Source organism: Equus caballus, chromosome 6 (assembly GCF_041296265.1).
Source record: "Equus caballus isolate H_3958 breed thoroughbred chromosome 6, TB-T2T, whole genome shotgun sequence".
NCBI lineage: Eukaryota > Metazoa > Chordata > Mammalia > Perissodactyla > Equidae > Equus > Equus caballus.
In genome coordinates this window covers 88362271-88375306 of record NC_091689.1, presented here as the reverse complement: position 1 = coordinate 88375306, position 13036 = coordinate 88362271, and the positions used below count along the sequence as shown (strand labels likewise).

The 13036-nt window shown below is 48.7% G+C and overlaps 1 protein-coding gene across 4 annotated transcripts in view; it reads right to left on the bottom strand.

The window, feature by feature from the left end:
• Window positions 1-2160: 2160 nt before the first annotated feature.
• Window positions 2161-13036, bottom strand: part of OS9 (OS9 endoplasmic reticulum lectin) — a 30231-nt gene continuing 19355 nt past the window's right edge. The window contains exons 6-15 of one of the 4 annotated variants that reach the window (XM_070269154.1): window positions 7396-7606; window positions 7175-7279; window positions 6865-6965; window positions 6342-6393; window positions 5540-5628; window positions 5066-5344; window positions 4596-4785; window positions 3527-3691; window positions 3267-3379; window positions 2161-2975 (exon numbers count right to left, since the gene is read on the bottom strand). In XM_070269154.1, coding sequence (XP_070125255.1) covers window positions 2850-2975; window positions 3267-3379; window positions 3527-3691; window positions 4596-4785; window positions 5066-5344; window positions 5540-5628; window positions 6342-6393; window positions 6865-6965; window positions 7175-7279; window positions 7396-7606 — 1431 coding nt within the window. In that variant the 3' untranslated portion in view covers window positions 2161-2849. The remainder of the gene's footprint in view (window positions 2976-3266; window positions 3380-3526; window positions 3692-4595; window positions 4786-5065; window positions 5345-5539; window positions 5629-6341; window positions 6394-6864; window positions 6966-7174; window positions 7280-7395; window positions 7607-13036) is intronic. The other 3 variants (NM_001167682.2, XM_070269156.1, XM_070269155.1) reach the window with 3 other exon arrangements.

The following is a 13036-nucleotide window of genomic DNA, read 5'->3' as shown; positions in this document are numbered from 1 at the left end:
ACGAACCAGTCACTGGCCCAGCATCTTCCGGTAGAGTTGTTTCTAGCTCTCAGCCTCACAACAGATGTTCAGCTGCAGATATGCCACCAAGCTAACAAGGTGTGGATGCAGCAATGGCCCCAGGTCCCATTCACATGGAGGCCCTGGTTCTGCAGGGTCCTAGGCTGGGCGACCATGCAGCACAGTAGCAGGACCCAGGAAAGGTGGATTCAGGGGTGCAGGGGAAGTGCGAGGTGCAGATGCAGGTGTGTGGTCTGGGGAGGCAAAGCGAGAGGAAGCGGGGAAGTAGCAGAGACTCAACTGGAAGCCCTGGCCATTCCTCCTTTCAGCTCCCAGACCCTGGACTCCCCACTCCATCTCCACTTTCCTTCTTGGTGGCAAAAGCTCAGTCCCCTTCCCAGAAGCTCGAGTGTGAGAGAGTACGAGGAGGAAGCAAGGACTCTGGAGAGGATGACCTGACTAGAGGGAACCGCCAGCCAGTGAGAGGTGGTCAAGGGGTCACAACCCCACAGCAACTCCCCACCCTGAGTAACCCACTAGATTCTTCGTTTCATGGGCTGCGTCTTTGGCCCTGTGGGAGATGGGGTGACACAACATCAAGCAAGCCCTCCAGGTTGCGGCAGAATAGGACTCTGGAAGGGGACTCCCTGGGGTGCGGAAGGGGTGCTGCTGCCCCTTCCTGTCCATGCCACCTTCACAGCTCGCCTGGATTGTCTCACCTGGATTCCTGCTGCCCTCCGCCATCCCCCTCCCCACCCCCTCCTGGTTGCCATCTGCCACACACCCTGCTCTCCTCCTCCTATTTGCCTCAGCACAGCTGGGCAGACCAACTTTCTCCTTTGGAGTTTTACCAAAAGCCAAAGGAAAATGAAAAGGACTTTACTATTGAAAGTACAAAATGATTAAATCTAGCGAGGTTTCCAGAACTCAGTTTTCTGATGATAAGACTCCACTCCCATCAAATCAAAGGTAACCCTCCTGCCCCAGCTTCCCTCCCCACCCTCGCATCCTAACAGATTCTACTGTAGCTTCTGAGCAGCTCTGGGGATTCCTTCCAAGACTCTTGCCTCCAGGCACCATCTAGTCTCTTCAGAACTCAGGAGCTGGTTTATTATAAGTCACTGAGCACTTACTGTGGGCCAGGGACTGTGCTAAGAGCATGACACACACTATCTCCTTCAATCCTCACACCCACACTACGAGGCCAACACAATTATCCACAATTTACCTATGAGGACACAGCATGTGAAAAGTTATTTTCGGCCCTACTGATAGTCAATGGAGGGCGAGGATTTGAACCCAGCGTTCTGGCTACAGCTGCACTCGAGGCAGTGTCTCAGACCTTGCACAGGTGAAGCCTCCCTCCCCTTAAGATACACTGATGATCTGGGGAAGCAGGGTTTTACAAGGCTACCCATTTACATTTCTAAATCAGACAATCTAAGCAGAACATGCACAGTAGGCACTGGTCTGCACTCGGCAAGGAGAAGGTCATCTCACACAGCTTCCTTCCTCAATGGAATGCCTCACTCTCCACTCTTGGAGACGTGGGAGTTGCCCTCCATCTTATCCATGAGACAGTGGAAAGTCTTCAGCAGAAAAGCTGTACACCACAGAGATGGGGAGCAAGAGAAGGAAGAGGGGAGGGGAAGGACCCATGTCTGCATTAGGCATGAGGAAGAGATGGCGACACCCACCCAGGCGCACCTACCCTTGGCATACTAGGAAGCTGGCATGCGGGCCTGGCCACGGGTAGAGGGCTTTTCTAGGCAATGGTGAAGTGGGATGTCCAGGCGGGGAGGGGGTGTGGGCCACAGGCTGTAGGGAGAGAGGCCAGAGGTCAGCAGAAGGAGGACCCCCAGGTGGGGTAATTCCATGGTGTGCACATCAGCTTTCAGGATGTAAAAGGCAAGAAGAGAAGGAAGATAAATGGACAGAGGAGGAAAAGGAGGGACCACAGTTCTGCAAGTGTCTCCGTCCTGGCCAGGCCAGTGGGCTTGTTCCTCTGCCCTTGGCTCTTCCTGTACACCCACCCCCATGAGACCACCTGGGAGGTGGGGGCACAGAACACATCAGTGTGCCCTCCACCCAGATGAGAACCTCAAGCCTCAGCCCTACTTCAGCCCCCACCTCACCTACCCTCTAAAAGAAAAAAAAAGATTGATGGTCCAGTTCTTTATTTAGAAACCTGATTGTTCAAAAACCTGGTGGGTGGGTCTGCAGGCCACCCTGGCCACTGGGATTGTGTCAGAGGTGGTGGGCAACTTTCTCCCACTTCCTCAGCAACAGAGGGGAAGGTGCCTCCACTCGGAGGCAGACTGCAGAGAACAGTGTGGGAAGGGAGAGGAGCAGGGAACCCCAGGCCAGACCCAGGGAGGGGTAAGGTGACTAGGGGCAGCAGTAGGGCAGGTGTGGGGGCCTGCTGGCCTGCCCCTCTCCTTGCTCTCTCTGCTTTCCTCCAGTCAAAAGATATCACCAACTCTCCAGGGGGGGGAGGGGAGAGGAACCAGCAAGTTAGGGGCCGGTAACAAGGGAAGCCAGGGAGGAAAGGAGAGAGAGGTGGGGGAGAAGCCCGGACAGCAAAAGGGGGGGGGGGGGGGGAGGGGGGGGCTGTGACAGATGGAGGGAGGGGAGGGGGCACGAGGGCAGCACGCACCCCAGCCCCTCACACCCCGAGGTGGGGCCCCCACCCCAGGCCCCTCACACCCTGAGGTGGGGCCCCAAAGTCCACAGCTGGCTCTACTCTGCTGTTTTGCCTTCAAGCCGGGGCTGGGGTGGCGGGGTAGGGAGGAGGCAGGGCCAGTCAAGGAAGACTCTGGACTCCTTGGCCAGCGGATGGTGTGGTGGTCTCAGAAGTCAAACTCGTCCAGGTCCCCGGTGCCCTCCCCACCCGGAGAGCCCCACACCCGGCGGTAATTGCTCTCCAGCTCTTTCTGCCGCTGCCGCTCCTTCTGCGCCTCTTCCGCTCCCTGCACCTGGGGGTGGAGAGAGTGGGCGGGGTGAGCGCGCGAAGATCCAGCACTGCCGTGGGGAGGGCAGGCCCAGCACAACACACACTTCACGCTTCTTCCCGGGCTCCTGCTGGTGCCGGTCACCCGGCGGCCAGGACCACCAGCCTCATCTCATAGATGAGGAAACTGAAGCTCCGAAAGTGGCCAGGCTGGCACGTGCCTGGGTGACTCTAAACCCCCCTCTCAACAGCACAGTGTGTTGCAGTGGGAGTGGGGGGCTGGAGGTGGAGGATTTGGGGGTAGGGCACCTCTCACCAAGATATTGAAGAAAATCTCCTTGAGGTTTTTCGTGTCCTCATCAGTCAGCCAGCGTGCATCGTCCTCAGACCCTTCATTCCCTGGTCGGACAATTTTGATCTCAATTTTCCCTGGAAAGGAGTGGGATGGGCAGTGAGAGGAAAGGCAGGGTGAGCGCCTCAGTGCAGGTCCTCTGCCCCCCAGGTCCCCAGCCCCTCCACTTCAGGAAGTAAGCCCTTCCAACAGCTCTTAAGCCAGCCCCGCCCTCCAGGGCCCACCTTCCGCCGTGAGTCCCTCCCTCTCCAGCAGCTCTTTCACCAGCCCCTCGATTTGTTTCAGCTGCGGGTTTTCCCGTTTCATCTCGAGGACAGTCAGATCCTGATTGGGGCCTCCGTGACGGAGCTTGGTGACCCGGACCCGGACTCTGTGCTCAGGATCCTCCTCTTAGAGGGGGAGACACACAGGGAGACACAAAGTGGAGCCGTGACTCCAGGGTTAGGGGCTGAGATGGTCACCTCTCCCTAAGCCATCAACTGGAATAACGGGCAGTTATTCCACCTCAAACTCGTATCTGAACCAGGGCTCAAAATAAATTAGCGCCCCCTCCCAATTCCAGCCTGTAAAGCTCCCTCCACCAACTGCAGCCTCCCTTGTTCCCTCTCGACCCAACAATTCTGCCCAGCACCTACAGGAAAATGACTGTGTTCTCTGAAGCAAAGATCAGGCCACCTGGGCCTACAGAGAAGTTCATTTTAAGAAGCAGGTTGGAAAACTGTGGTTTGGCACTCCACAGGTTGGTACTCGAGAGACATTTCAATGTGTATCGAGATAGTGGGATAGAAGGTTTGAAATTGGCACATTCCATTTGGAATGTCTGATCTCCACTCCCACAGGACCCTGTGGAACGGGGACACGGGGAGGTGCAAGAAGAAGGGATAACTTCATCTGTCCCCGCAATTGGCTTAGGAGCCGCTGGGCTGCCTATGCACACGTGGCCAGCCGGGTCCTCGCCCGGTGCGAGTCCTAACTGTTGACGGGCTGCATCCTCCACAGACACGTGGTCTTCAGCACACAGGCTCACAGTCACTCAGTTACTATCTACTGACCACCCACTATGTGCCGGGCATCCAGGAGCAAGACAGACATCCTTTAAAAGCTGCTTCCCAAAAGGATGAATAGGAGGTAACCAGGCAAAGGGATGGAGGCAGCGGGAAGAAGGCAGGAGAGAGAACAGTGTTCCGGAAGGAAGGAAGAGAGTGAGCGCTCTCGGAAGGGAAAGAATAGGATCCGCCAGCTGAGGGCTGGAGACAAAGGCCTGGGCCACTCCCTCCCGTCTGACACTCTCACCTGCTGGTTGGGGTGTGGGGGGAGGCTTTTTGGGGACAACCCTCCTTTTCCTGTGCCTCTTCACCAGCTCCGGGCTCTGTTTTTCCTCCAGTCTTTTGATGAGTTTGTTGAGAGTGGACGTCAGGGCCAGCATGGCCCGATCACGCTCTGACTCCTTCTTCAGCCCGTCTGGGTCCAGCTCCTTCTCCGTCTGGAATGCCCAAGGGGGGGTGGACAGTCAGGGGTCTGGGAAGGGAAGGCCAGTGGTCCACGCTTACAGGAGAGTTGTATCTAAGTGTCACCCCTCCCTCTGATCCCCCTTCCCCACCGTCCCCCCTTTTAACTCAGTCAACAGCTGCCACTTCAGAGTGCTCCATCCTGTGCCCCCGCTGTGCTAGGTGTTGCCCTTTGCCCTCTCGCAGCCCCTCAGCCTGTCTTGCCCCGCAGGAGCAGGCCGCTGCAGAAGCCTGAGGGCTGAGAGCTGTGCTCACCTCCTGGATGATGTTCTCCAGCTCCCGCTCCATGCCAGCCTTCACCTCGGAACGGAGCCGCTCTCGGTCTGACGGGAGCAGGATCCCTTCCAGTTCCTTCTCAAATTCTCCCAGTAACTGCCGTTCATCCTCATCTTCGTCTTCATCCTCGTCATCCTCTTCCTCTTCTTCCACCTCATTCTGATGTTCTCTGTCACCCTTTTCCTTCACCTCCGGTTCCCTCTGAGGGACTTCTGCAGCATCATCTGCAGGCTGCTCCTGGCCTGCGTTTGGCTTCCCCTGGGTGGATGGGGGCCAAGAGAAAGAGGTAGATAGTGGGGGTGTCAGCAGAGACACGTGGCTGGGGGCAGACAAACAGCGGCTGGATGTGGGAGAGACTCAGGAGAAGTAAAGGAGGGGCACCGGCTCTGCTGGGCCCGGCTCAGGGTGGCTCTCCACATGGCGGTTCCAGCCTCCCTGGAGTAGGGCCCCTACCTTTTTTGTTCCACCTTTCAGCTCCTCTATCAATCGAATCAGGTCCGCAGGACTCCGAATGACTTTGACCTGCACATTGTTCTGAAAATCTGAGGTGAAAGAATAGGAATGGAGCCATTGTCTCCTAAATTCTACTTTGACTTCCTAAGGAGAGAGGTCGAGGAGACCAGGGAAGGACATGGTCCCTGCCCCCGGGAGCTACCTGTCTGGCAAGAACAATTGAGGCCAACGTGCCCCCCCAGGGAGCACTGTGCTAAGGCGCACTCCCAGGTGAGAGAGAGGAGGATGCTAACGCACTGCTGCGTGCCCTGCTCTTTCAGGCGCTGCCGAGCCCTTCTGGCGATCACTCCCATTTTCAGGACCACAGAGGAGATTCTGGGGCCAAGGGCCCCTCTTCCCTGGATCCTGTCCTCCCGCTTCCACAAATAGAAACCACTTGTGATCTCTACTCAGTTCCAGGCATTCTGCTGTGAACTCCAGATTCCTTCTCACTTAATCTCACAACAGCCCTCCAAGGTAGGGGTCATTACCCACATGCTACAGGCGAGGAAACTGAGGGCAAGTGAAATCGTCCAAGATGACCGAGTCAGCAAGTGGTGGAACCACTGTGTTCTGCTGCCACCCCAAAATAGAACTGTTGTCTACAAAGAGTACCAATTCCTGTAGAAGTGAGTTCACTGCTGGACTGGCTGCCCAACCTCCCTCCCTCCCAGTGTTCAGGTCAACCCCAGCCCCCCATCCCCCACCGTGCCAACCTGAAAATACATGCCATCAGTAAAGGAGCCGTGGGGAGTTCACTCACCATCAGGAGAGCCTGGAGCTGGGTCTGCTGCCTCAAGGCTTGGTTCCTGCTCCTGAGGAGGAGAAAAGGGCAGAGGCAAGGATGCAAGCTTGTTTATGCCTCCCATATGCTTGTTTTTTTAAAGATTGGCACCTGAGCTAACATCTGTTGCCAATCTTCTTTTTTTTTCCTTCTTCTTCTTCTCCCCAAAGCCCCCCAGTGCATAGTTGTATATTCTAGTTGTGGGTCCTTCTAGTTGTGGTATGTGGGATGCCGCCTCAGCATGGCTTAATGAGTGGTGCCATGTCTGTGCCCAGGATCTGAACCAGCGAAACCCTAGGCTGCCAAAGCAGAGTGCACAAACTTAACCATTTGGCCACAGGGCCGGCTCCCCTCCCATACTCTTAAGGCAATGGTTCTGGGTGTCTCCTTGCAGCCCTAGATAGATGTAGGTCCTCTCACAATGACCTCAGCTCGAGTGGCCCTCTATCCCAAAGCCCAGGTTCAGCCTCATCAGAGAAACGGCTAGGAAGCTGGCTCTCACCTCAGCCTGTGCCTCCTCCCCTCCCGGGGCCTGGTCCTCTGGCTCGTGAAGGATCTTCCAGAAATCTGATTCCTTACTGTCATCCTTGGTTGGGCCTGCACCTGGGATACAGAGAACAGGGAGGAATCTGAAAGGAGGGGAGAAACAGAAGGGAGCCAACAGAATGGGGTACCTGCGCCTCCTCTCTTACTAAGGGGTTTGGGCCCATAGTACTTTTTCACACCACACCCGACAGTTGGTACAGGACAACAGGCTGGGGAAGGGAAGAAATGGAGACAAGTTTCATGGAACAGGTGAAACAAGCTCCTACCTGCTCTCTTTGGGGGCACCATCCCTGGCTTGGTCTCCCTCCACATTTGTGGGTCCGGGTCTGGCAGCTCCTCCATGATTTTCTCTCCATACTGCTTTGAGTCTACTGAAAAACAGTGTGCAGGCAGGAGAGGGGCACATCCCTCCGGGCTCTTCACGCTCTGCCTTCTGCTGTCCCTCCCCACGTCTCTCCTTCCTCCCCTTGCTCTTTTAATTACTCACCAGCTTGCCTCTGAATGTAGGCCATGTACTCCTCAGGCTGCAGGGCTGGGTGACAGAGAATGGCCTGGGGAGCAGCGCTGGGTGGGGGCCGCAGGAGAGGGTGCGGGCAGAGCCGAGAAGTCCGAATGGTCAGCACATAAGAGCAGGACAAGGGCTCATCCACACGATCAATGTAGTCCCCAGAAATACCAGCACCCTCGTCACAGAGGAACTGCCAGGACAGAGAGGACAAATAAATGGTAATTACCACCAATGATTACCTTTAGTTCTTGGGAGCAGTTGCCTTCTGCTAAGCACTCATTGTGTGTCAGACACTGTGCATACATTGTGCATATGGCACTTGACATACAGTAGCTCATTTAATTATCACGAACAGCCAGTGAAGGAGGTATTAGTATCTCAACTCTGTGGCTCCAGAAACTCAGGTTTGATGCAATTAAGGGACTCGTTCAGGGTAACCAGCTGGTAAGTGGTAAAAACAGGAATTGAGCCCAGGCAGCTTAACTGCAGGTAACCAGTCGATTTCTGTTTCACATTCTTGCTTTACATAAATACAGGAGGTATAGACTAAGACATATTTGAGATATATATATATATATATATATACACACACTTATCTTACTTGAAATATATATATTTTTTTCTTTGTGTGTGTGCATACAATAAAAAAATTTCAAGTAGATCTAAGGTCCTTGTATTATTCAGAGAGAGAGTGAAGACATCAATTAATGTTAGCCTTTGATAAATTAAGTATGCACCCCTGCAATTTCTAAAGTAATTATTAAAAGTAAAAGAGAGAGAGGTCCCACTTCTGGAATGGCGGCATGAGGAGTTCTGCAGACCTGCTCCCTGTGAAATTCCATAGGGAAAGTTTTTTTAAAACACAAACATTTAAAATTTCTGGAAATTTTCCTAAGGACATACAGCAAATTAAGAAACATCTATTCAAGAAAATCTACTAAATCTTGAACAGTGAAAGTTTATGCCCCCAACTACCACCCCACAGCTCACTTAGACAGATGCTCCACTCCAAGTGAGCGTGGCTAAAGAAAAAGTGGGGTTTCCTATGCCTTCAGCATCCAGTCAAGATACACGGTATTTCACCAGGAGGGGCAGGCCACCAATATTTCTCAGCCCTCCCCAGTTCCAAGCTGCAGAGACTAAATTCCTAGTGAATGTGGTCAGGAGACTGAGGACTCCCTTCCTCCACCCAGCCCCTCTCACAGGGCAGAGGCTATACCTCAGGTACAGCAGGATAAGAATATTGGAGCCCTGATCGCCCTCACCCCACATTACTAACAGGGTGGGGGCTTCAGAACAGAGATGCAAACTGAGAGGACCAGAGCCTATCAGCCCTGCCCAGCTCCCTGCTCCTTAAACAAGAGTGTCACTCTGAGAGACCCAGGTCACTGTCCCTGACACCAGCTCCAGAGCAGGGGCTTAGGGATTCTGCCCAGGGGGAGAGGCAGTCCATAAGAACGGAGAGCTCCAAAGCTCGCTCCAAAAGAACAGACTTTATGTGAAACAGAGTATGGGAAGTTCAAGCCTAAGAGAACTCTCAAAAAAATGGAGATTAAGCTAGAAAAGAGGCTGGTAGCTCCATTAGAGGAACAACCTAAACCACAGGCCAGCCAGTTTAACAGAAAGAACCAAGGAAAGAGACAGCATTTAAGAGCTCTCCTGAGGGCAGAACAAACTTAAAATATTTGCATCAAAAACAACCCCTAAAGAAAAAAAAAAAAGAAGATGGGGCCGGCCCTGTGGCCGAGTGGTTAAGTTTGTGCGCTCCGCTTCAGCAGCCCGGGGTTTTGCTGGTTCGGATCCTGGGCACGGACACTGCACCGCTTGTCGGGCCATGTTGAGGTGGTGTCCCACATGCCACAACTAGAAGGACCCACAACTAAGATATACAACTATGTACTGGGGGGATTTGGGGAGAAAAAGCAGAAAAGGAAAAAAAAAAAACCTATAAAGGGGCCCAAATTTAATTAGATTTAACTATGGAGCAACTTATGCCCCACATGTCAAAAACCATAGAGCAATCAGCTGGCAATTAGTTGAGCCTAACAGCTGGGTGTGATACTAGCAGAGGCAAATAGCTTAACAGATCAGGAAAAGAGACAGTCCAAGAGAGCCCTGCTGAAAACACTGCCATGGAGGGTGAGTGTGTGCATGCCCAAGACAGCATCCTCAGAGGAGTGACATCTGAGGCTTCACAATGCAGGGGAAATAGACTTCACTAAAATAGGCCAGACAAGTCACTCAAGAGATAAACAAGGAAACAACAAAAACAAGCTTTGTGGTGGAGAGCAGGAGTTAGTATCCAGAATTGCTACCATATATTACCTAAAATGTCCAGTTTAAAAAAAAATATCATGAGATATGCAAAGAAACAGTTAAGTGTGATCCATACACAGGAAAAAAAGCAGGCAACAGAAAATGCCTGTAAGAGGGCACAGATGTCAGATTTCATAGAAAAACACTTTAATCATTACAAATGTGTTCAAAGAACTAACAATTTAAATCATACAAAGTATGTTCTCTGACCATAATTGAATGATATTAGGGTTCAATAATATAAAAACATTTGGGAAATTCACAAATATGTGGAAATTAAACAAAACATTCCTAAGTAACCAAAGAAGAAATCACAAGAAAATTAGAAAATACTTTGAAATGAATGACAATAAAGACACAACATATCAAAACTTATGGGATGCAGCTAAAATAGTGCTTAGAGGAAAATTTTTACCTGTGAAAGACAATATTAAAAAAGAAGAAAGATCTCAAATCAATAACCTAACCTTCCCCTTTAAGAAACTAGAAAAATAAAAGCAAACTAAACCCAAAGCAAGCAGAGGGAAGTAAATAATATAGATTAGAACAGAAATCAATCATATAGAGAATAGAAAAGCAATAGAGAAAACCAATGAAACTAAAAGTTGATTTTTTAAAAGATCAATAAACATGGCAAAACTTTAGCTGACTGACCAAGAGAAAAAGAGAAGACTCAAATTAGTACAATTGGGAATGAAAGAGGGGACATTACTACCAACCTTACAGAAATAGAAAGGATCATAAAGGAATATTATGAACACCTAAATTCCAACAAATCAGATAACTTAGATGAAATGGACAAATTACTAGAAAGACACAAACTACCAAAAGTGACTCAAGAAGAAATAGACAATCTGAATAGACTTATAACAGGGAAAGTGATTGAATTATAATAAAAAAAACTACCTACATAGAAAAGCCTGGGCCAGACAGTTCTACTGGTGAATTCTACCAAACATTTAAAAAATAATAAATACCAATCCTTCTCAAACTCTTCCAAAAAATAGAAGAGGAAGGAACACTTTCAACTAATTTTATGAGGCCAGTATTACCCTTATACCAAATCCAGACAAAGATATCACAAGAAAAGGAAACCACAAGCCAAAATCTGTCATGAATATGGAGCCCCAAATCCCCAAATACTGCTAGTTAAGTGAATTCAGCAACATATAAAAAGGATTACACACCATGACCAAGTGGGATTTATTCCAGAGTAGAAGGTTGGGTTAACATAAAAAAATCAATTCATATAGCTAATACATCTTATCAATAGAACAAAGGACAAAAGACAAATGATCATGTCAATGGATGCAGAAAAAGCATTTGACAAAATTCAGCATCTCTTCATGATCAAAATAGAGGGGAACTTCATCAACCTAATAAAAGGCATTTATGAAAAATCCACAGTTAACATTATACCTAATGGTGAAAAATTTAATGGTTTCCCCCTAAGATCAGAAAAAAGACAAGGAGGTCTGCTCATGCCACTTCTTTTCAACATATTACTGGAGGTTCTGACAAGGGTAATTAGGCAAGAAAATGAAATAAAAGGCATCTAGATTAGAAAAAGTAAAACTATCTTTATTTACAAGATGACCTGATCTTATATATAGAAAATCCTGAGGAATCCACTAAAAAAAAAACTATTAGAACTAATAATGAGTTCAATAAGATTGCAGGATACAAGAATCAACTGTATTTCTGTCCACTTGCAATGAGCAATCCAAAAATAAAATTAAGAAAATAATTCAATTTGCAATAGCATCAAAAAGAATAAAATAATTGGGAATAAATGTAGCAAAATAAGTATAAAACATACTCTGGAAACTACAAAACAGTGCTGAAAGAAATTAAAGACTTAAATAAAAGGAAAGACATCCAAGTTCATAGATTACAGGACTTAATATTGTTAAGATAGCAATACTCCCCAAATTGATCTTTAGATTCAATGCAATCCCCATCAGAATTCCAGCTGCCTTCTTTGCAGAAATTAACAAACTGATCCTAAAATTCATATGAAAATTTAAGGGACTCCAAATAGACAAACAACACTGAAAAAGAATAACAGGGGCCAGCCCAATGGCGCAGTGGTTAAGTGCGCATGTTCTGCTTCGGCGGCCTGGGGTTCGCCGGTTCAGATCCCGGGTGCGGACATGGCACCACTCGGCAAGCCATGCTGTGGTAGGTGTCCCACATATAAAGTGGAGGAAGATGGGCACTGTTGTTAGCTCAAGGCCAGTCTTCCTCAGCAAAAAGAGGAGGATTGGCAGCAGATGTTAGCTCAGGGCTAATATTCCTCAAAAAAAAAAAAAGAAAGAAAAAGAACAAAATTGGAGGATTTACACTTTCAGATTTCAAAACTTGCTACCAAAGCTACAATAATCAAGACAGTTTGATACCGACATAAGGATAGATATATAGACCAATGAAATAGTATTGAGAGCCCAGAAATTAATCTTCATTTTTATCGTCACTTGATTTTCAACAAGGTTATCAAGATAATTCAATGGGAATAGTCTTTTCAACAAATGATGCTGGGTCAAGTGGATATCTACATGCAAAAGAATGAAGCTAGACTCCTACCTCCTACCATATACAAAAATTAACTCCAAATGGATCAAAGACCTAAACGTAAAACTATAAAACTCTTAGAAGAAAACATAGGGGTAAGTCTTCATGGCCTTAGATGAGGCAACAGTGTATTAGATATGACATCAAAAGCACGAGTAACAAAAGAAAAAAAATAAATTGGAATTCGTCAAAATTGAAAGCTTTTGTGCTGCAAAGGATACCATCAAGAATGTGAAACGACAACCCATAGAATGAGAGAAGATATTTGCAAATCATATATCTGATAAGGGACTTATGTCCAGAATACATAAAGAAATTTTACAACTCAATAATAAAAAGAGGGGGCTGGCCCTGTGGCCGAGTGGTTAAGTTCGCGCACTCCGCTGCCGGCGGCCCAGTGTTTCGTTGGTTTGAATCCTGGGCGCAGACATGGCACTGCTCATCAGACCATGCTGAGGCAGCGTCCCACATGCCACAACTAGAAGGACCCACAACGAAGAATATACAACTATGTACCGAGGGGCTTTGGAGAGAAAAAGGAAAAAATAAAATCTTAAAAAAAATAATAATAATAATAAAAAGACAAATAACACAATTTTTAAATGGGCAAAAGATCTGAATACTCATTTCTCCAAAGAAGATAGACAAATTGCTAATAGGCACATGAAAAGATGCTGCACATCATTAATCTTGAGGGAAATGCAAATCAAAACCACAACTAGATGCCACTTCA